Source organism: Canis lupus, chromosome 36 (genome assembly GCF_011100685.1).
Source record: "Canis lupus familiaris isolate Mischka breed German Shepherd chromosome 36, alternate assembly UU_Cfam_GSD_1.0, whole genome shotgun sequence".
Taxonomy (NCBI): Eukaryota; Metazoa; Chordata; class Mammalia; order Carnivora; family Canidae; genus Canis; species Canis lupus.
This window is the reverse complement of record NC_049257.1, coordinates 7171315-7194208: the sequence shown is the minus strand read 5'-3', so window position 1 is coordinate 7194208 and position 22894 is coordinate 7171315. Positions and strand designations below refer to the sequence as shown.

The following is a 22894-nucleotide window of genomic DNA, read 5'->3' as shown; positions in this document are numbered from 1 at the left end:
AACTCACTTGGAAGAGAATCTTCTACAAGGCCCCACATAGTCTAGCCTCTGGCAACCTCTCTAGTTTTATGAAATGGCTAAGTAAAACATGAAAAAAAGTACTGAAAAATAAATTAGAATGCATTTCTGATTTTGTTGTACTTGCTGACTTTTTAATAAAGTACTAAAGGAAAATGTTAATATCATTTAATAATACTGACTTCTTTTGCTTAGTTTTGTTTGTTCATTTGTTTATTAAAACAACAGAATATTATATATGAAGTAAAAGTTCCTTTTGCCTTCTTCCCTTCTCATGAATTTGTGTGGATTTACCTAGGCCTATGGTAGTCACTGGTAACATGCAACAATAAACTCACATAAAATTAAAAATTCAATTCTTTAGTCACAATAGGGACAATCCATGGACTCAGCAGCTATATGTGGCTTAAATTTAAATTAATAGAAGTTGAAATTAAATAAAATTTATAATTCAATTCTTCAGTTGTTCTACTCACATTTCAAGTGCTTAATAGCCAGCCACATATGGCTAGCAGCTACTGTGTTAGAACTAATATAGAATATTTCCATCACTGCAGAAAGTTCTATTGGATAGTGCTGCTGTAGAACTTGTAATAATTTTACTCAGGAATTACATACTCTTTAAAAAAGTGTTGTTTTTAGAATTAACATTAATGCATTCACACTGTATCTCTCTCTCCAACCTGAATTTTTCTCTTAATATAAGAATCTGGTTCATTTTAACTGCTGTGTAATATTCCATCAGAACACATTTTTGCCACAGACATTTAAGTTCTTCAATTTTTTTTCAAAAACGTAAACGATGTTGTAATAAATACCCTTAAACAGGTGTCCTGATACACATGTGTAAGAATTTCTCTAAAGTGAATAAACAGAATTGCAGAGTCATAGAAGTTAGGGCATTTTCAACTTACTAGATACTATCAAATTGATTTCCAGAGCAACTTCAACCATTTATATTTCCACATGCAGTGTGTTCATTCAACAAATATTTATGTATTCTATTTGCCAGTAATGTTCTAAACATTGGGATACAATCCTTAACCAATTCCCATACCCATACTTGATACCCACACTGGGCCTACAGACAAAAAGCTCACATGAGAACTTTTGCTTTCCAAAATCCTAACAGTTAATACAACAGACTTTGTTAAAAAAAAAAAAAAAAAGGTCTAATACCTGTTTTATTTCTATTTCTCTGACATACAGTGAGGTTGAATATCTTCTCCTACGCTTATTGGCAGTTATCCTACAAACTTCTATTTCATGTTCTTTCTTCTATGAGACTATCTTTTCTGTCTTACTGATTTATGCTTCGCTAAATGTGTTGCAGATGAACGCATTACAAACATCTTCTCTCCATCTATTGCTTGTCTTTTAAGTTTGTTTCTACTGTCTTTGTTGGGACAAGAGTTAGTAATGTATTGAACTCAAATTAACAATCTTTTGAGTTTTACTTTCCTATTTCTTCTAAAATTTTCTTCTAAAAAATATTTCTTTGGGCTATTTTCTGTGTGTCTGACATGCTCACATGTTTATTTAATCCTTTATGATACATCTAAAATAAGTATTAATCTCATTTTAAAGATGTGATAAGTGAAATTTTTATTGTGGTAAAATATACACAACGTAAAATTTATCACTAATCATTTATTTTTAAGTATACAGTTCTGTAGGCATTTAGCATATTCACATTGCTGTGCAACAAATACTAATATCCATATCCAGAATTTTTTCATCTTCCTAAATTGAAACTCTATAACCATTAAACACTAATACCCTCTCACCTACTTCCCCCAACCTCTGGCAACCACCATTCTACTTTCTATCTCCATGAATCTGACTACTCTAGTACTTCCTATAAGCAGAATCATTCAATAACGGTCCTTTTGTGACTGGCTCATTTCACTTAGCATCATGGCTTCAAGGTTCATCCATGTTGTATCAGATGTCAGGTTTTTCCTTCCTTTTTAAGGTTGAATAATATTCCATAGCATGTCATATCACATTTTGTTTATCTACTCACCTTATCAGTAAGACACAAGTTGCTTCCACCTTTTGGCTACTGTAAATAATGCTGCTACTGGATACAAATATCTGAGTCTCAGCTTTCAATTTTTGGAGATATATATATTGACAGAAATAGAATTACTGCCTCATATGGTACTTTTGTGCTTAATTTTCTGACAAACCACCACACTGTTTTTCAGAGGTTACATAATTTTATATTCCTACCAGCAATGCACATGGTTCTAATTTGTCTACATCCTAATCAACAATTGTGATTTTCTAGTATTTTTTTGAATAGCCATTCTAACTGGTGTATCTTCCAAAATTATAAAGTTTGATTTTCACAGTCATCATGCCTTCAATTCAAGTGGTATACATTTTTTGTGTGTGTCCCCCCCCCCCCCCATATAGAAAGGCATTTGTTCCAGGGCACCTGGGTAGCTCAGTCGATTAAGCATCTGCCTTAGGTTCAGGTCATGATCCCAGAATCCTGGGATCAAGTTTGCATCTGGGCTCCCTGCTCAGCAGAGAGTCTGCTCTTCTCTCTCCCTCTGCTTGTGCCCTCTTCTGTCTCAGATAAACAAACATCTTGGAAGGAAGGAAGGAAGGAAGGAAGGAAGGAAGGAAGGGAGGGAGGGAGGGAGGGAGGGAGGGAGGGAGGGAGGGAGGGAGGGAGGGAGGGAGGGAGGGAGGGAGGGAGGAGCCACTTGTTCTAAAATCATTTAGTGAACAGGTCTTTTTTTCCACACTTTTTTTTTTTTTTTTTTAAGGTTTTTTATTTATTTACTCATGAGAGACACAGAGAGAGAGAGGCAGAGACAGAAGCAGGCTCCATGCAGGGAACCCGACATGGGACTCAATCCCGGGTCTCCAGGATCACTCCCTGGACTGAAGGCTATGCTAAACTGCTGAGCCACCCGGGCTGCCCCTCCTCACTAATTTTTAATGCAATTTCTTTCACAAATCAAGTTCCCATATATGCATGAGTCTACTTTTGTGCTTCCGTCTTGATGACACTGATCTATCTACATACCAATATTACACTACTTGAGTCATATAACATTAAAATATATTTTGATATTTGGTGGAGCAAGTTTCTTTTTCCTTTCTAAGAATTTCTTTGCTATTCTTGGGTTCTTTTTTCTTATATGAATTTCAGAATTCGTTTTTCAATTCCATGAAAATTCCGGTTGATATTTTTATTGGAACTCCACTGAATTTATGATTAAATTAGAGAACTGGCATGTGATATTAAGACTCCTCATCTATGAAAATGGTATTATTTCATGTATTCCAGGCATTTTTTTCCATTGCTATGTTAAGTTAATCCTTTCTATAAAATATCCGATCAAAACCCAAAAGACAAATAACAGAAAGAACATTTCTATTCAAAGACCCAGGGAAACAGAAAAATTACTATTAGTTATAATATACATACAAAATCCATATACTACTATATAGATTTGGGAGTTACAACAAATAAAATAGAACACATCCAATTCAGGAAGTTTTGTTTTGTTTTTTTTTAATCAAGCCACCTGAAATAATCCCTCAAAATGTAGCTTATATCTCACCACTTTCAGAAAGCCTCCTCTGGTCATTCATTTATAGTATCTTCCCTTTTTTTTGCATCTAGAAATTACTGGGATTTGTATCAGAGAGAAACAAATTGATAACTTATAGGCAATATAGGCCTGCATATGTGCTTAGTTTGGTCTACATGTTTCTTAAAACAAAAACCAGAGACCAAGGATATTTTTGTGATTTTGTGTTAGGATTTCTGACTTGCAGGTATGTCATTCTCTCCAAGGGACCCAGCTAACAAAGATTCTGTCTCCGTGCTTCCTTGATTACCAAGAGAGACAAATCACGCTGATTTTTAAAGCTTCCACATAAAAGTGATCTATTAATTTTCAACTCCCATTCCATTAGTCAAAGCAAAATCATGGTCAAGCTAACTTAAAAACTGATGGAGAAATAAAATCCTACTATGTGCCTGAAAGGTTAAATATCAGAAATGATTTCGTATAGTTGAGGACTCTGCCTTCAATTTCTTCCCTTCTATCTATTCTGCAAACTACCACTAGAATTACTTTTCAAAAACACAGACTGAATCAGGGCCCCTGGCTGGCACAGTGGGTTAAAGGTATCTTGGTTTTGGCTCAGGTCATGATCTCAAGCCCACATTGGGCTCCCCGCTAAGTGCAAAATCTGCTCATTCTCTCCACCTCCCCTTCTGCCACTCCGTCCCATACACGCATGCATTCTCTAATAAATAAATAAAATCTTTAAAAGAAAAGGCACAGGGATCCCTGGGTGGCGCAGCGGTTTGGCGCCTGCCTTTGGCCCAGGGCGCGATCCTGGAGACCCGGGATCGAATCCCATGTCGGGCTCTCGGTGCATGGAGCCTGCTTCTCCCTCTGCCTATGTCCCTGCCTCTCTCTCTCTCTGTGACTGTCATAAATAAATAAAAATGTTTAAAAAAAATTAAAAAAAAAAAAAAAGAAAAGGCACACAGATCATAAATCTGCTAAAAAGTCTTCATGAAACTATAATGCCTATGGGAAAAAAAAAGTAAAAAATCACTAGGGATGGTATTCAGTCCTTTCACAACCTACTCTAAATTTATTCACCAGCTTCTTTCCTCATTATTTTCCCTTACGTCACATATTTTCCAACTTTTTGAGTATGCCTTTCCGTATATTCCAAAATTTAGCTCAAACATCATTTCTTCAATTCAGTCTTATTTAATTGCGGAAAAAGTTAGAAATCCTGCATCCACTGTACTTTGAAATCCTATTTATTTTTTAAAGATTTTTTTTTATTATTATTCATGAGAGACACACACAGAGAGAGAGGCAGAGACACGGGCAGAGGAAGAAGCAGGCTCCATGCAGGGAGCCCGACGTGGGACTCGATCCGGGGTTTCCAGGATCACGCCCTGGGCCGAAGGCGGCACTAAACCGCTGAGCCACCTGGGCTGCCCAAAATCCTACTATTTATAATGAACATTGGTATCTACTCAAAGTAGTTAATATGTGCCAGGCACTTAAAACATAATTGATGTGCTTCTACTAGAATATAACATACCTAGGTTAAGTAATAATGTTCTTAGAAAATCAAAATACCAGGTGCCTGGGTGACTCAGTTGGCCTTGGGCTCAGATCACGATCCCAAGACACTGGGATAGAGCAGCTGGCTCCCTGTTCAGCAGGAAGTCTGCTCCTCCCTCTCCCTCTGCCCCTCCCCTCTGCTCATGCACTCACTCTATCTCAAATAATAAATAAATTCTTTAAAAAAATCAAAATACTGGCCTAACAAATTAAAATACAAGTCAAGATGCCACTGACATTTTACTTTAAAAATTCATGGGCAGCCCGGGCGGCTCAGCGGTTTAGCACCACCTTCAGCCCAGGGCGGATCCTGAAGACCCCAGATCAAGTCCCACGTCAGGCTCCCTGCATGGAGCCTGCTTCTCACTCTGCCTGTGCGTCTCTCTGTGTCTCTCATGAATAAATAAATAAAATCTTTAAAAATAAATAAATAAAATACTTTAAAAATTCATTTACTTTCTTTTTAAAGATTTATTCGTGTGTGTGAGAGAGATCAATCTTCCACAATTGTACGGGAAGAAGGGAGGGTCAGAAGAGTAGTAGACTCCTCCCAGAGTGCAGAGCTGGAGGTGGGGCTCCATCTCTCTCCACATCCTAGATCTCCACCCCGAAGATCACGACCTGAGCCAAAACCATGAGTTGGAGCCTAACCAAGAGTTGGAGCCTAACCTACTGAGCCACTCAGGCACTCTTAGAATTCATTTACTTTTAAGCTTATCTTAAAAGCTTACCTTGACTTTTCTAAAAGCTAAATGGACCCAAAGACTTAAACTAAAACTTTCAGAGACTGGAGACTATGCTTTGGCTATGCCTATCTCTTGGGTTTTATCTTCACAGATTTTGGAAAGTTTAGTTGCCAAGACCTAACTTGGGATAGTTATAAAGACAATCAAGTAGCCAAATTACAGCAGCAAATGCTTTTAATAAATCATCTCAGGCAGCCCCGGTAGTGCAGCGGTTTGGTGCTGCCTGCAGCCCAGGGTGTGATCCTGGAGATCCGGGATCGAGCCTGCTTCTCCCTCTGCCTGTGTCTCTGCCCGTGTCTCTGCCCCCCCATACCGCCCCCCCCCGTCTCAATAAATAAGTAAAATCTTAAAAAAAAAAAAATCTCATGTCTTACAGTAATTTCAAGTTTGTAAACACTTTAACAAATACATTTGAAATTTAAAGCTACTAGTTAATAAATTTAAATAGTTCTAATAAAACATCTGTTTGTTTCTCCTTCAAACCACTAATAAATTTATACCAAACTTCAGGATTACGGACAGACTTAATGGTATTAGCCTATCATTGTTCAAGTATTAACATTTCAAACTGTAATATTAAAAAAAAAACCTCCAAATTGTTTTTGTAGGTATAGACATGATAATGAAAAAGTAGGAAAAAGTACCATGATAAAGCTAAAGGAAGAGAAAGTTTTAAAACACTATTAACAATATTAAAATATGGGGATCCCTGGGTGGCTCAGCGGTTTAGCGCCTGCCTTTGGCCCAGGGAGCAATCCTGGAGACCCGGGATCGAATCCCACGTCAGGCTCCCGGTGCATGGAGCCTGCTTCTCCCTCTGCCTGTGTCTCTGCCTCTCTCTCTCTCTCTCTCTCTCTCTCTCTCTCTCTCTGTGTGACCATCATAAATAAATAAAAATTAAAAAAAAAATGTTTAAAGACCTTTATTTATTTATTCTGAGATAGAGCATGTGAGTGAGGGAAGGAATAGAGGGAAAGGGACAAGCAGACTCTGTACTGAGCACAGAGCCTGACAAAGGGCTCGATCCCAGGACCCTGATATTATGACCTAATCTAAAACCAGGAGTCAGGGATCCCTGGGTGGCGCAGTGGTTTAGCGCCTGCCTTTGGCCCAGGGCGCGATCCTGGAGACCCGGAATCGAATCCCATGTCAGGCTCCCGGTGCATGGAGTCTGCCTCCCTCTGTCTGTGTCTCTGCCTCTCTCTCTCTCTCTGTGTGTGTGACTATCATAAATAAATAAAAATTAAAAAATAATAAAAAATAAAAATAAAACCAAGAGTCAGACACTTAACAGACAGAGCCACCCAGGCACCCCAAGACTAAAATAAAATTTTAATGAAAAAACATTAAGCACTGAACACTAGTATTTGATAAAGGAGACATCACAGAAATAAGCACCCCACAAATATCCCCTTAAGAGTTTGCCATTTAATTGGGAAGATGAAACACATACTTGAAATAATAAATTTTCAAACAACGTATTTTCAAGTTCAAATAAAAATATACAGGACACATGAGATGATTAAATTATCAGAAACCAAGGAGAGGTTACTGAATCAAACTTAAGTTTTTTACTTACTACAAAGGTTTGTAGTACTCACAGAGGTATGATGTAGCTTATTTGTGGTTGGTAAAACCGTATTTCATGTCCAGCAATTTTTCAGCATGGATTTCTAGCACAGATATATAATTTATGGCATCTAATGCTTAAGAAAAGATATTTGGTATTTAAATTTACTGCAACTTCCTTTAAGAATCGTACTAAAGCAATATCATAGCCTATATTTTGCAGGTAAATTTGCAGTATCTACATAATACCTCAGCTCACTTCTGACATTTACGAAAGTATAAAAAACAGCTTTGGAAGGGTCAAGTCCCAAAAATTGACCTCTTTTTTTTTTTTTTTTTTTTAAAGATTTTATTTATACAGAGAGTGAAAAAGTACAAGGGAGAAAGAATATCTCAGACTCTGCACTCAGTTTGGAACTCAATACAAAGATTGATCTTATGACCCTGAGATCATGACCTCACTTAACCAACTGAGCCACCCAAGTGCCCCAAGGCTTAGGCCTTTTCAGAGTATGGATTAAATAGATCTTACAAAAATGAAGAATCATAAAGAAATAGGCTGATAGTAAAGGAACACGAGAAATAGTCAACACTAACAGAAGTAAAAAGAGCTGAAGTCTACACAAGGATGCAAAACAGAATCACAAAATGATTCCAACTTTCTAAAAGGAAAAGGTGTATCAGTAAAAGACATGGCAGATCTACTTAAGGAATTCTTTTTTTTTCTTTAAAGATTTTATTTACTTATTCATGAGAGACACAGAGAGAAAGAGAAAGGCAGAGACACACAGGCAGAGGGAGAAGCAGGCTCCATGCAGGGAGCCCGACGTGGGACTCGATCCCAGGACTCCGGGGTCACGCCCTGAGCCAAAGGCAGATAGATGCTCAACCACTGAGGCACCCTCTATGTAAGGAATTCTTATAAAATTGCCTCCACACTGAAAATACCATAAAATCCCCAACAAAACTGTGTCTTTCACAACATATAGACTACTTTAAATGAAGGAAGATAAACTGATTGACCATGATATGAAAATGAGGGAAACTTGGTAACTAGAAGGGTTATAAAGGTAGGTTATAAAATATTCCCAAAATTTGGCCATAAAACATTATGCTACATATAAGCCTCAGGAAAGGAACAACACATAGTCATCACTTTTGTGAATGGAAAACTGGAAAGATAATCAGTGTAGAACTCAAAAAAGGCAAAAATTTCTTCCTCACCTAAAGCAGAATAAATATTCTGTGATTAAAAAAAAAAAATCTATCTAGAGACCATCTGCCCAACAGTAAGAAACAAGATAGATGATAATACTAAAACTGAAAACAAATTTAATTTTATTAAGAATGTAAAGAAAAAAAAGAGATATTACATATTAATTCATCCATGGATCATAACTACCAGAAGGAATTTATCAGTATTAAAATTGTACATACATTCTGTGGGTCAGTTTTCTGGATTTTGCCATGCATGCCATGTTTACTTTTTCATGTGTTACTCCTAAAGTCTACATTGTAAACCCAGAAGTAAGATATTTTGAGTCATTTTTTTATTAAAAGGGAAGTTTGAAAATCTCACACATCCCAAAATTTTAAACTAAAAAATAGAGAAAATTCTTATTCCTAGGAGAAATGAAATTAAAATAATAGAAAACGTTCTCCACACGTTATTCAGTGTTGCAAATATAACCACCAACAATAAGGTAAGCTTCTTACCATAAGATTATCTGAAAGATGATTTTTGTGGGAGTGATTTCTTTCTCTTTGGGTAAGTAAAGAAAGATGTGTAGTTTGCACATAAAGAAATACTGAAAAGTCTATTTACTAACCTGGCCCAGTCCAGGCATACCTCCTCCAAGTCTAAGAAGTCTGTCCATATTTCTAGAAAACAGAAACAAAGGAAAACGTTCCTAAGCACAAAAGTGTTTACTCAATTGCTATCTATATAATTCACCTTCAGTCACTCAGTATGTCAAAAATATTGGTGGTAATTACAACACAACATCAGACTTCCTGTTAATTAACACCACATATTAATTCAAGAAGCTGTCTTCCATGCTAATTAACAGACCTTACTTTACTGCTTTGGTTTTGGGTTATCCCCGGTTTTAAAGACAAGCAATCTTAGCATACTTTCAAAACTTTGCTATCATTAAGTTAATTATATTTTCTCATTGTTATCTAATAAAGTACCTGAATGAGGAAAAAGTGCCTGAAATGCTTATCATATGTATGATTGAATTTCCTTCAATTTGTCCAGAGTGTACAAATAAAAATCCTCACTTTTAAATTAAATTTTAACATCCTCATTAGTAAGTTCTGTGCTAATTAACTTACAGCTTGTCAGTTATCATCAAAACTACATGTGAAAGACATTGTGAGCAGATTATGGATCTCTGAATTAGCATCAAAGGCTTTTTCAAAATGAACTCATTATACTAAAAGAAATATTATAAAGTAAACATTAAATGCATTAAGATAGTGTTCTAGAACCTACACAGATATTTAGCCTTATTTCAGATGTTGTAGACATATACACTTTTTTCAATAAGGAAATTCAGCTGCTGTTCTCAACGATAATTTTGGAGTTAACCAATAGAACATTAACTTTAAAGTACCAATCTGATTTGTTTTTCATGTCTAGAATACTAACAGAAGACATTCTTATAAGCTTGAAAAACTCAAAAGAAATCAAAGGAAAAAAATAGCAAGGATAACAATATGAACTCAACTACACAAAAAAGTGTAACCAAATTATAAAAAATTATTATCAATACAACTAAATACTTTAAACGTGACAATGAAGCATTTCTTCCACTAGAAAATTGTTACTGTGCCTTAAAATTTCTAAATGTATTCTCCAGAAATGGTATTACTACAATTTATATTCTAAATTAAATGCTAATGAATTAGTCGTTTGTTCATGTTGTTTTACTAGTTAGAACTGCTATATACACTAAAATTTAATAATGTACTCATGATCATTACATTACAGCCTAATCATGTTTGTTGGATCTTGCTAACAAGTTACTCCTGTATTTAACCATGTTAATATTGCGAACTTTATCCAAGTCCACATACAGAAATATGCACAAATGACACAGCCATGGAATCTTCACAAAGTGAACACACTCCCATAGCCACTACCTAGATAAATAAACAACATTATCAGCACCTAAGCATACTTCTCAGGCACCCTTTCCAGTCCCTATCACCATGGAAAGATAGAATTCCAACTTCTAATGGTATATATTAGTTCTGCTGCTTTTGAATTTTATATAAACAATTATAAACAACTTTATATCAACAAGTCTATGAGATTCACAACAGATAAATTCATTTTAAAAAATGAAAGGCAAATAAGAAACTTGAGTGTCCAAAGTTTCTGCTTTATAACCTTAACGCATTCCAATAGCAGCATTTACAAAATCTCCATCAAATTCTCATTAAAATTCCTCAACTCAAATACAGCATTTAACACATGGCACTTTTTAAAAGACTATCTACACGGGGGGAGGGGAACTGAATAGTTTAAAATATTTAAGATAATGTGTATAAAATACATAAATACATTTCTCTAGAATGTATTACCAAAGGGAAAAAAAATTCCTTTGGACCATTCCAAGCTTAGAAACTTAAGGAACAAATGGAAAAAAACTAACAACATACAGTATACTTTAGACATTATATACATTCCAGGCCAAAGTCGATTCCCAGCTGTGTTCAGTTTATCTATTCCCCCAGTGTTGTTTCTGATGACTTTACACAGACTCCAGATGCTGTGAATATACATGAGCGATGTGGGGAGCAGAGGGAAAGAAAATCTGGCAGGTCAAATTTGTGTTTTTAGTAAAATTAGATGTCTCAGCAAACAGGAAAAAATATTTAACAAACTAAAACATTTTAGATAACATAAACATATCTAATAAAAATACTAACATTTGGAAATGATATATATCGATAAATGTTCTATATTACACTACTTTCTAAAAAGAGTTACAGAAAGAAAGTAAGAACAAAAATGCTAGCTAATCTAAATGACTTTCATTAGCTCTTAAATCTGGATACCTATCACATATTTATAATTTGATGTATGCTAAAAAATGATACATTTTCATAACATCTTTATATCACTTCCTAAAATAATAGGTGAAAGTTATACACATTCTTGATTCTCACCTGGTCAGTAACTCCAACTCTTGAAGTGTTAAGCTTCAATTCGTTGAGTTTGACAAATTTCTTCTTAACTCAAGCTATACTGGCAGGTATAACTTTTCCAAAGTATTTTTTTCTCTCTCTCCTAAAAAAGGTAAATAAAATAAGATATAATTATTTTGAAAACTATGGAGGAAAATATGCCAAGAGCTAGAAGTGAAGCAAAATTCCTTAAAGCAAAATAGAAATCAAAATTGATTTTAATCACCATTCCCAGAAGAATATGTAAAGGAATAGCATTCCAGGGAGCTATATAAAGCAGAGGATTAACCCCACGTACAAATTTTGTTTTGAAGTCTCTTTTTTGATCAGTTTTAGCTATACATAAGAATTGACATTTCATGACTTTTAGTCTTTCTAGAGGTATTTCAAAGAACAAAGAGAAAATTTACTCATATTTTTAAATAGGACATTGTATTGTGCAATTACCATATAGTCCCATTGCAGATTATTACAAATCCATGATATATTATGGAATCTTAGTGATGTTATTTTCCCATAATTGAAAGTTTGCTATTTCATTGCCGTAGGAACTAGTTCATTTCTTAGTCAATTATTCCCAACTATGCCAAAAAGACTGAAATAACAAGAAAAATGGAAGAGTAAGAATTATCCATGCAATAATGAAATACATTATTGCTATTGCTTCATCCTTCTATTGTGCTGCCCAAAGTATTTTACCATCTTTCAGAAAAATATGAAAGACTAGAGACATAATCTTTGGAGCTTTTTTTTCTTTTTAAGCTTTCATTTGAACACAGTTGAAAATTCAGAATTTTTCATGTTACATCCATAATGTCAAAGATAGGAAAAGTCACAGAGAAAAAAATTTTTACAATGATTAGAGAATCACAAGGTGAATATAAAGAAACAGGTAACAGCACTCTTGTCTCTAACGATAACAATAAAATTGATGGTATAAACCAGGGTTTCTTCAGCACTGTTGACATTCAGAACCAAATTTTTTGTTGTAGGGGTTGTCTTACGCATGACAGGGTGTTTAGCAGCATCCCTGGCCTTTATGCATTAGATACTGGAAGCACCTACCCACTCATGATAATCAAAAATGTCTCCAGACATTGCCAAATGTACCCTGGAAGAGCAAAATCACTCCCAGTTCAGTACCACTGATATAAACAAAATTTCAGACTATACATCTTCAGATAACAAAATTAACCCTACATGAATTTTCTAGAACTGAAGAACCACTGAGTGCTGGAAACAGTTTAGGAGCTCTTTATAAAGTTCAACAAAGAATTACCTTATGACGCAGCAACTTCACTACTAGGTATATATCGAAAAGAATTAAAAATAGGTATTCAAAACAAACACAGGTACATATATGTTTACAGTATCATTATTCTTAACAGCCCAAAGGTGGGAAAAGCCTAAATGTCCATCAAAAGGTGAAAGGATAAACAAATTCTAGTATGACTATACGTACAATGGACCATATGGAATATCATTCAGCTATAATATGGAATGTAGCACTGACACATGTGATAATGTGGATGAACCTCAAAACATGCTACGTAAAGAAAGACATGCACAAAAGGTTGCAAACTGTATGATTCCATTTATATTAAATATCCCAAATATATGAATCTATAGGAAAAGAATGCAGATTAGTGACTGCCAGAGGTTGCAGGTAAGGAGTAAAATGGAGAAACTGCTTAATGGGTAAGGAATTTTACTACAGAATAATGGAAATGTTTTGGAGCTAGACAAAGGTGGTAGTCACACAACACTGAATGTACTAAAAGACAATGAACTGTTCACTTCTTTTTTTTTTTTTTTTTTAGATGTATTTGTTTGAGAGAAAGAGAGTCAGAGCACATGCACACTTAATGAGAGGAAGGGCAGGAGACGGGGGAAAGAATCTCAAGCCGACACAACACTGAGAGTAGAGTCTGACACAGTGCTTGATCTCACATCCTCTAAGATCACGACCTGACCTGAAACCAAGAATCAGATGCTTAACTAGCTGAGCCATCCAGGTACCCTGGAACTGTTCACTTTAAAATGGTTAATTTTATGTTAATTGAATTTTACCACAAAAATTATTTTTTAAGTAGATCAATGAGTGAACAATATATTTGAAAGACTAAAAAAAAAAAAGGCTCTCATCTAATTAGGTATTCAACAAGAAGGACTTTACTACAAACTTATTTATTTATTTATTTATTTATTTATTTATTTATAAAAACCAGACTTTAAGATTTTATTTATTTATTCATGAGAAAGACACACACAGAGAGAGCAGAGACAGACAGAGGCAGAGGGAGAAGCAGGCTCCATGCAGGGAGCCCAATGTGGGACTCGACCCCCAGGACTTCAGGATCACACCCTGGGCTGAAGGCGAACGATGAACCACTGAGCCACCCAGGTGTCCCATTACAAGCTATTTTACAAGAACTTGTTTTGCTAAAGAGATGTGTGACATATTCTTTTATCTTTTATAATGCTAATGAAGTTCATATGTGGACAAATGCTAAAGTGTCCAAAAAAATGAGCAAAATGAAATAGGTAATGTAGAAGTGAAAAAAAAAATCATTGGACTAACTTTAATTGGTATTCATAAATCTAAAAAAAAAAATGTTTTGTAAGCAGAGATAATACCCATTGTCTCTTCAACAAAATTATGAACTATCTATGTTTTCAGAAGTATTACAATTGGGAAATGAAAAAGTTCTGGAAACGAATGATGGTGATAGTTGCACAACTTGAATGTACTTAAAGCAACTGAACTGCACATCTAAAAATGGTTAAAATGGCAAGTTTTATGTTATGCATATTTCATATGGAGGTAAAGAGCCATGACTCCGCAGTACAAGTGCCAGTATTCAAATTCTGTCTCTAATACTTATTAGCTGTGTGTCCTTGGGTCAGTTACCTCTCTGAGCCTCAGCTTCCTCATCTGCAAAATGGAAATAATGATAGAATCCATCTTATACAGTTGTTTACAAGATTAAAGAAGACAGTGGACATAAACATTTAACATGATGCTGGGGGGACATCTGGGTGGCTCAGTGGTTGAGCGTCTGCCTTCAGCTCAGGGCATGATCCCGGGACAAGTCCTATATCGGGCTCCCTGCATGGAGCCTGCTTCTCCCTCTGCCTGTGTCTCTGCCTCTCTGTCTCTCTCATGAATAAATAAATAAAATCTTAAAAAAAAAATAACATGCTTGGTGTACAGTAAGTAAACAATGAATGCCAGGTGCTATCATCTGCACTACCCTCCTTAGGGGTCTACAATTCATACAACATAGATTCTTCTTCTGTCACTTAGTGAATTTCAAAACAATAGGTACATTTTCACAGTACTAAATGAATTACATTGGAGAGGAGGGACTTCCACTTTGCAGAATTTAGCAAAAGGGTTAATAAAATTAAAGTGTTACACTATAATATAAAAGACAATACTTAGAAATAAAAGCCATACAAAACACCTACGGATCTAAACCAGGCTTTTAAACATATCGAAAAACAGAGGACCCAAGAGCTTATCGTGATATGATTAACTTACTTTAAACATTATCAGATAATATGAATAAAGTGTTTAGCTGTAATTAATATGTCATACATAGAGTAATGTTTAGAATCCTAACTGGTTAAAAAAAAAAAAAAAAAAACACAGTACGTACTTTCAAAAAGTTATACATCAAAAAGTTGATTTTCCACTTGTTCATCTCCCTGAGTTGATATCTGATTAGAACCTGATACAATTAGATTCTGTTCAGGTTGGAATTAAATCAATTCTCAAATATTTACAGGGAATGTACAGAACCACAAGTAACTTTAAAAAACAGACCCTTCAAAATTATCTTAATCTGGATTTGAAATGTGGCAATTTTTTTTAATTTTTCAACCTTTTCACAAGGGACACTGTTGTCCCAATAATTCATAAAATTCAAACAAAATCATGAAGCCCTTAGCTGTTTGAGTTTATCATTGTTTTTCTTAGTTCATTTTTTTTAAAACATATATATATATTTTTTATGATAGTCACAGAGACAGAGAGAGGCAGAGACATAGGCAGAGTGAGAAGCAGGCTCCATGCACCGGGAGCCCGACGTGGGATTCGATCCCGGGTCTCCAGGATCGCGCCCTGGGCCAAAGGCAGGCGCTAAACCGCTGCGCCACCCAGGGATCCCCCTTAGTTCATTTTTCATTTGTACTCCCCAACCCATGTTGCAGTTACATATTACTTCTGAGACTGCTGCTAAACCCCCTCTTTACTCCAGATCTCACTATATCTCTAATTCCTCTACTTTCTGATTTGTGGAAAGTAATTAGGAACTTCTTTGACTTTCTTAAGGGCTTTCTTCAATGGAAGAAATAGAAAAAGTCAATATTAAATTTAATTATATAAGTAGGATTCTGAAAACAAGATTTTTCCAGTTTAGAACAGTGAAAATGGAAATACCACAAACATCTTTTCTTCTGCTCTCTCCTAATTACAGCATTCAGTTAAATATTCATTAAACACAAGTCTCCCCCTCTATCCCAAAGCAGAGTGTTCCTATTAAAACTTTCCTAAGTGGAAATGACATAAGTCGAAGAAACAATTACCATTTTGTAAAAGCAAAAATCCTCTTTGGTTCTCTTTCTGTTAGCAAAAATGGGTATAATGTAGGTGTTCTGTAAAACTCAAGTGGGGTAAAGCTAACTTTCAGATAGTAGGGGAAACCTGTATTACCTTGTACATAAGGTGATACAGAAATAGAGCCACTAAGAAACTCAGTGACTTTCGCTGAATTTATAGTCTATTTGGGGAAGCAGGATATAAACCCATGAAAAATACATAAAGTTAAAGGAAGCAGTGTAGAGCCAGAAAGCCTGTGAAGGCAATCAGACCTCAATTTGAATACGAGCTTCAAAACCTACTCTCCAGGAATGCCTGGGTGGCTCAGTAGGTTAAGTGTCTGCTTTCTGCTCAGGCCATGATCCCAGGGTCCTGGGACTGAGTTTCACATCAGGCGCCCTGCTCAACGGATAGCCTACTTCTCCCTTTCCCTCAGCCAACACCACCCCCTTCATACTCCTCTCTCTCTCTCTCTCTCTCTCAAATAAATAAAATCTTTAAAACCAAAAACCTATTCTCTGTATGATCTGGAAAACGTTACCTTCTTCTACAGATTTCTTCTATAAGATGGGGATAATACCTACCTTGCAAGTTGGTGGTAAGATGAAATACAATGTGCCTAATATAGTGCCTGGAACATTCTTAAGGTACTCAAGAACTCTTGATACTGTTGTTATCATCACCTTAGAACCAGAAGCTATATTTAATCCAACTCTCATCTTACACATGGAGACTCCAAAATATCACAAAGCAGGATATGAATGTCAAATGAGTGCAAAAAACTGAGTGTACGACAAGTTCCTGAGTAATAAATTTCATGAATATTCAGGTAAGACTTTCAGAAGTGGATACTACATTATAAAATGAACACTGCTATACGATGGAAAACAAAAGCACAATTGCCTCTTGTTCCTGATATTCAAACACGGGTTCCAAACCTACATACTAAACACAAGTTTACACGACAAGCATAAAAATAAAATAAACCCATAACAGGTTAAAATGCAGGTTTACATTTAGAACCGCAAAAGATTATTTACCAAGCACCTTGGGGGGGAAGAAAAATATCCCAAAGTCAACAGATGGGGTTTCTTTGAAAGAGGACTTCAAAACTTCCTTCTGTGGGCCAGAAATAATTTTGTCCTGGGACACATTCAAATCACTATTCAGGCCTTTGACTAAATATCACTTCACTGAACACAACTGTATGTAGTTTATTCTGAGCTACTATATCTTAATCATCTCTCCAAATGCACAGTAACTCACTAAATTTATATTTGTTTAAAGCATATAAACTTTAAATGAGCCAGCTGCCAGCCTTAGGTAACAAAACAAGAAAACCACCACCGTGTTAATAAACATCTCCACCAAAACTGTGTTCAGTTTTTTGTTATTTCAACATTATCAGTGACTGGCTTATGACTTTATTCCTAATAAACAACAGAGCAGCACCAAAAACATATTTCTTTGACCAAAAAATAATAATAGTCTTCACCCAAAACTGCATTTCTATGCTAATTTGTAAAGCTTCTTCCTTGCCTTCCCCATGAATCTTTATCGACTTTTTAGTTACCATTTTTAATTTCAAGACTTTTTCATTCCCCAACTATACTAGATTTATATTAAAACTCTTCCGAAAAGTTTACACTTTTTCTTCTTTTGACAGACACAAAGTAAGTCCCCGGGGAAAACTAAGTTCCAAGAAGTAACAGAGTAGCAGATTAATACTTTATTGAAAACAGGAAATGTTATCTATTCACCAATTTAAAAACAAACAAACAACAAAAAAAACCACACAACTCCTCAATCAAGACAAACTGAAAGTTAAAAGGCAGAGCAGGGGAAAAAAAACAACAAAAAACAAAAACGAACACCATACTTTGGAAGAGTTTCAGGGTTAAAAACCGGTGCATCTCTGGGGTTTCTGTTTGGTTTTTAAAGGGAATTAAAATCCTAACACTACGAGAAAAAGGGTCAAGGCCCACGGGAAGGGCCAGGGATGGAGGCAGCAGGCCTTCAACGGGCAAGTTCTCGTCCGCGCTGCCTGCCGTCAGGTGCCCGGCGGACACAGCAAGAGGCCACACACAGGTCCCCGCTGCAGGGAGGGGGTCCCCAGGCCGAGTCTAATCCCGCGGGGCGCACCCGGCTGACAGGAGGCCCGGGTCCCCGGCGGAGGGCGGCGGGAGGGCGGCGGGAGGGCGGCGGCCCGCGCCCCTCGGCGCCCCGGCCTCAGCGGCCGCTCGGCTGCGCAACGTGACTCAGGCGAGCGCGCGGCTGGCGGCGGCCTAGCGCGGCCGCCCGCGGACCGGCCCTCCCTGCCTTACCTGCGGCCGGCGGGCGCGGGAGGCGGCGGTCCGGGCTCTGGTCTCCCACCTGCGGCGACGCGAGGGCGGCGGCGGCGGCTCCCGCTCCACGGGGCTCTGGCTCCGCGAACCGGCGATGAATCAGCCCGATTCCATTCAAAACAGTCGCCCGGGCCTCCGGCGCGAAGCACTTCCGGGTTCACGGCTCGGGGCTCCGCTTCGGCTTCCGTTCCCCGACGGCCAATTGGAGCGGGCTCGGGCGTCGGGCGGGCGCCCCGGAGCAGAGCGCGCACGGACGGCGGCGCGGCCCGCGGCTCGGGCTCGGGCTCGGGCTCGGCCTCGGCTGCGCGCGCCGCACGGAAGCCCGCCCCGACCTCCGCCCCGACCTCCGCCCCTTTCTGCCCCCACCTTCCTCGCGCCCCCTGCGCGCGTCCGGGCCGGGAGGCGCCGGGCTGGGAGGCGGAGCCGCGGGGCGGCGGGCCCCGGAGCCCGGGTCGCTGGCGTGCTGGCGGCGGCGCCCGGGCCATCTGCGAAGCCCGAGAGAAAGGGGCGTAAAAAGGCGGGGAGAGGTCCCAGGTCCTCTTCACCGCGCACCTACCCACCGCCTTCGCTCTCCGGGGACTGGATTTCCAGGAAAACCCAACGTTTCCCAAATGTTAGAACCACCTATTTTAAGCCCAGTTTCATTTACAGGGCTTTAAAAAAGCATTATTCACGTTTCTCCAAGTAATTAGCGTCAACAGCGTTAAACTCCTCATCTGCTCTGTGCTGGGTTTTCAGAGACCAAAACTGGAGGCCGAGAAAATCGAGGCCGCCCCACCTCGAGTTTAGCATTAGCCCGAGTACAGCCACCGCAGGGCCCTGGGAGTAAGAGCTGAACTTTCCAGGAAAAACCGCGGGACGCCCTCGACAGAGACAGAGAGTCCTGTGTTGGAAGGAAAACAGATCTTAAGAAACTCCCCCACCCTTTCCCCCATATTGGAATGAAAAAATTCTTCTGCCCCTTCTGAAAATCCCCTAGACCAGCCCATAAAACCCCAGCTGGAACCCACCCCGGGGTCCCAGTCCCTGCTCCGCCCTGTGGGGCACACTTGGACCCAAGCTGGAGCTTGTTAGTAAACCCTCCGGTACTTGCATCGGTGTCGGCTCCTTGGTGGTTTCTCAGATTCGCAATCTTGGGCACAACAAAAACCACCGAGAAATGACCGATTATCGACAAATCTATATCCTACTTAGGCACAGGCTCTGTTCAGGGCAACATGTTCACCCCTTGACTTTGTCAAGTATGTTCCAAATAATAAGCATCCTTAAGGCATTCCCAAGTCAAGATTGGTGATGAATCCTCTGGATGGAGGGAGAGGAGGGATTACAGCATCTGAATCCGAAGCCATTGGAGTGTACGTAATTACACAGAACTTCCCTCTGAAAGATACTCCATTTCTATCTAAAAAAAACAAATACATCGATTATTTTAACCATAGGTAATAATACATTTGGACCAGCATCTTTCTGTGTCTCCCCAAACTGTGCCTACTTGTTTGCTTTTTTGTTTGGTGAACGACCCCATCCTTCAACTAGTTTGCTTCATCAGACATGAGAGTAGGCGTTTCCCTCCTGTTCACCTGGTCCCACTGGCCTCCCAGTTAATCACCCTGTAAATCATGAAGTGTCTAACCTGTAAAAGAACTTTTCTAATCCACCACTCACCTTTCTCCATTTCCTCTACTCCAGACTTAACCCAAGCCTTCCTCATTTTTTTCCTAGAATGATGCAATAATCTTAATATCCATACTTCCAATTTGTCCCCCTTAAATCCATTCTCATTTATTAGCAAAGAATTTTTTCAATTACACAAATACAGTCATGTCCTTCCTTTGCTAAACATTTCACCAGTGACGCCCTCTAACAATCAATACAAAGGTCAAAAATCTCTTTATTTAGAACAGCCTTGCTTCCAGCCACACTAAAGCTAGGGAATGAGATCTATAGGGACTTTGAAAAATTCAGACATTTCTAGGAATCTAAAAGGTAATATGCATGCTTAAGGACATGCGCATACCTAGGGATGTGTGAATGCTCAAGAAAGCCCTGAGAAGGCCCCAAGCTCTCACCTCTGTCTGACCTTTAGGCTCTACACAAGCAAGAAGTGAAAACCAGAGCTTCAGCAGGGCAAACATGACTATGGCCAGCGATTTCTACCTGCACGACTACGTAGGGCACAAGGGCAAGTTTGGACATGAGTTTCTGGAATTCGAGTTTCAGCCAGACGGAAAGCGTAGATATGCCAACAACAGCAATTACAAAAATGATGTCATGATCAGGAAGGAGGCTTATGTACACAAGAGCGTAATGGAGGAACTCAAGAGGATTATTGATGACAGTGAAATTACAAAAGAAGATGATGCCTTGTGGCCTCCCCCTGACAGAGTTGGCCGACAGGAGCTTGAGATTGTAATTGGAGATGAACACATTTCTTTTACCACCTCAAAAATAGGTTCTCTTATTGATGTAAATCAGTCAAAATATCCTGAAGGCCTTCGAGTATTTTACTATTTGGTACAGGACCTGAAATGTTTAGTATTTAGTCTTATTGGATTATATTTCAAGATTAAACCAATCTAAATTGTATGTTTTTGAAGCTGTTTTTATATTTTTTTCTTATCTTTTTTTAAGATATTTATTTATTTATTCATTCATTCATTCATAGAGACACGCAGAGAGAGAGAGAGGCAGAGACACAGGCAGAGGGAGAAGCAGGCTCCATGCAGGGGGCCCAACGTGGGACTCAATCCCAGGTCTCCAGGATCACACCCCAGGCTGCAGGCGGTGCTAAACCACTGTGCCACGGGGGCTGCCCTGTTTTTATATTTAATTAAGGGATGGGTTTGTCATTTACACTATTGGGATTTTTATAAATGTGAAACTTCTTTTTGTATGCCAACTAAAAGTAAGAAAGTACGTAAATAGACTAATGGTTATTCTCACTTGGGTCCAAGTGGTTAGACAGTCCTCACACATGAAATTCTGTAAATAAAAGCAACGTTTTGTTGAGAGTTTGCTCTAATGAAACATATCAAAACCTCAAGAAAAAAAAAAAAAAAAAAAAGAAAGAAGTGAAAACTAAAAGAGAGGCGTAAACTCACTGCCTCAGTGCTGAAGCCATGCCATACACATGCTAAGCCCCCCTCAGCAAAGACTAGAAGAATCCTTGGTTGAAGACATTTAAGGAAATCTCTCCAGTCATCAGATGACTACTTAAACTAACTGAGCAAAGACTTCACTGGTCACACACATAACAAAGAATATAGACTTTAAGGAATGCATTCAAAAAGTCATTAAACCAGGACACCTGGGTGGCTCAGTGGGTTAAGCCCCTGCCTTTGACTTGGGTCATTATCTTGGGGTCCTGGGTTTGAGCCCTGCATTGGGCTCCCTGCTGGATGGGAAGTCTGCCTCTCTCTCTCCCCTTTAAAAATATGTCACTAAACCAGCATCTGGTATAACAAACAGAAACAACAAAAACCCTGGGGAGGGAGTAGAGTCTTATTTCCATAGTTGCTACATTATATTATTTGAAATATCCAGTTTTCAAAATAAAAAGGTTTTAAAAGTACAACACATGCAAACAAATAACAATGTAAGGTCCATACAGAGAGGAAAAGCAATTAATAGAAACTCTCTCTGAGGAAGCCCATATGTTGAACTTCCTACATAAAGACTTTATATAAAATATTTTAAATATAGGGGCACCTGGGGGGCTCAGTGGTTGAGCATCAGCTTCAGCTCAGGTTATGATCCCAGGGTCCTAGGATCGAGTCCTGCATTGGGCTCCCCACACAGAGCCTGCTTCTCCCTCTGCCTATATCTCTGCCTCTCTCTGTGTGTCTCTCATGAATAAATAAATAGATCTTAAAAAGAAGATATTTTAAGTATATTCACAAAGCCAAAGGAAATCATGTCTAAAGAACTAGAAGGAAATATGAGGAGAATATTTTGCCAGATAAAATCAATAAAGAGATAAAAATTATTTAAAAAACAAAAATTCTATAGAGTTGAAAAGTATAAAAACTGAAATGAAAAATTGATTAGAGTGGCTCAATTGCATATTTGAGCAGAGGGAAGAAAGAATCAGCAAATTTGACTACAGATTAGTTGAGACGATCAAGTTTGGAGAACATATAGAAAAGAAAATAAAGAAACACAAAGACACACAGAAGTCTGTGGAACACACTCAGGCATACCAACATATGTATAATGTGAGTCTTAGAGGAGAAAGAGGAAAAGGCAGAAATATTTGGAGACATAATGGTCAAAAGCTTCCCAAATTTGATAAAA

General features: G+C 38.1%; 1 protein-coding gene and 1 pseudogene across 2 annotated transcripts in view; one reads left to right on the top strand and one right to left on the bottom strand.

Annotated features, from left to right (window-relative positions):
* Positions 1 to 18758, bottom strand: part of PSMD14 (proteasome 26S subunit, non-ATPase 14) — a 102723-nt gene extending 83965 nt beyond the window's left edge. The window contains exons 1-3 of one of the 2 annotated variants that reach the window (XM_038584652.1): positions 18581 to 18758; positions 11636 to 11756; positions 9286 to 9337 (exon numbers count right to left, since the gene is read on the bottom strand). In XM_038584652.1, the coding sequence (XP_038440580.1) occupies positions 9286 to 9333 (48 nt within the window). In that variant the 5' untranslated portion in view covers positions 9334 to 9337; positions 11636 to 11756; positions 18581 to 18758. Of the gene's footprint in view, positions 1 to 9285; positions 9338 to 11635; positions 11757 to 16840; positions 17804 to 18580 lie in introns of those variants that run through there. The other variant, XM_038584653.1, reaches the window with a different exon arrangement.
* Positions 18759 to 20639: 1881 nt separating this feature from the next.
* LOC488369 lies at positions 20640 to 21206 on the top strand (annotated as a pseudogene).
* Positions 21207 to 22894: the final 1688 nt, after the last annotated feature.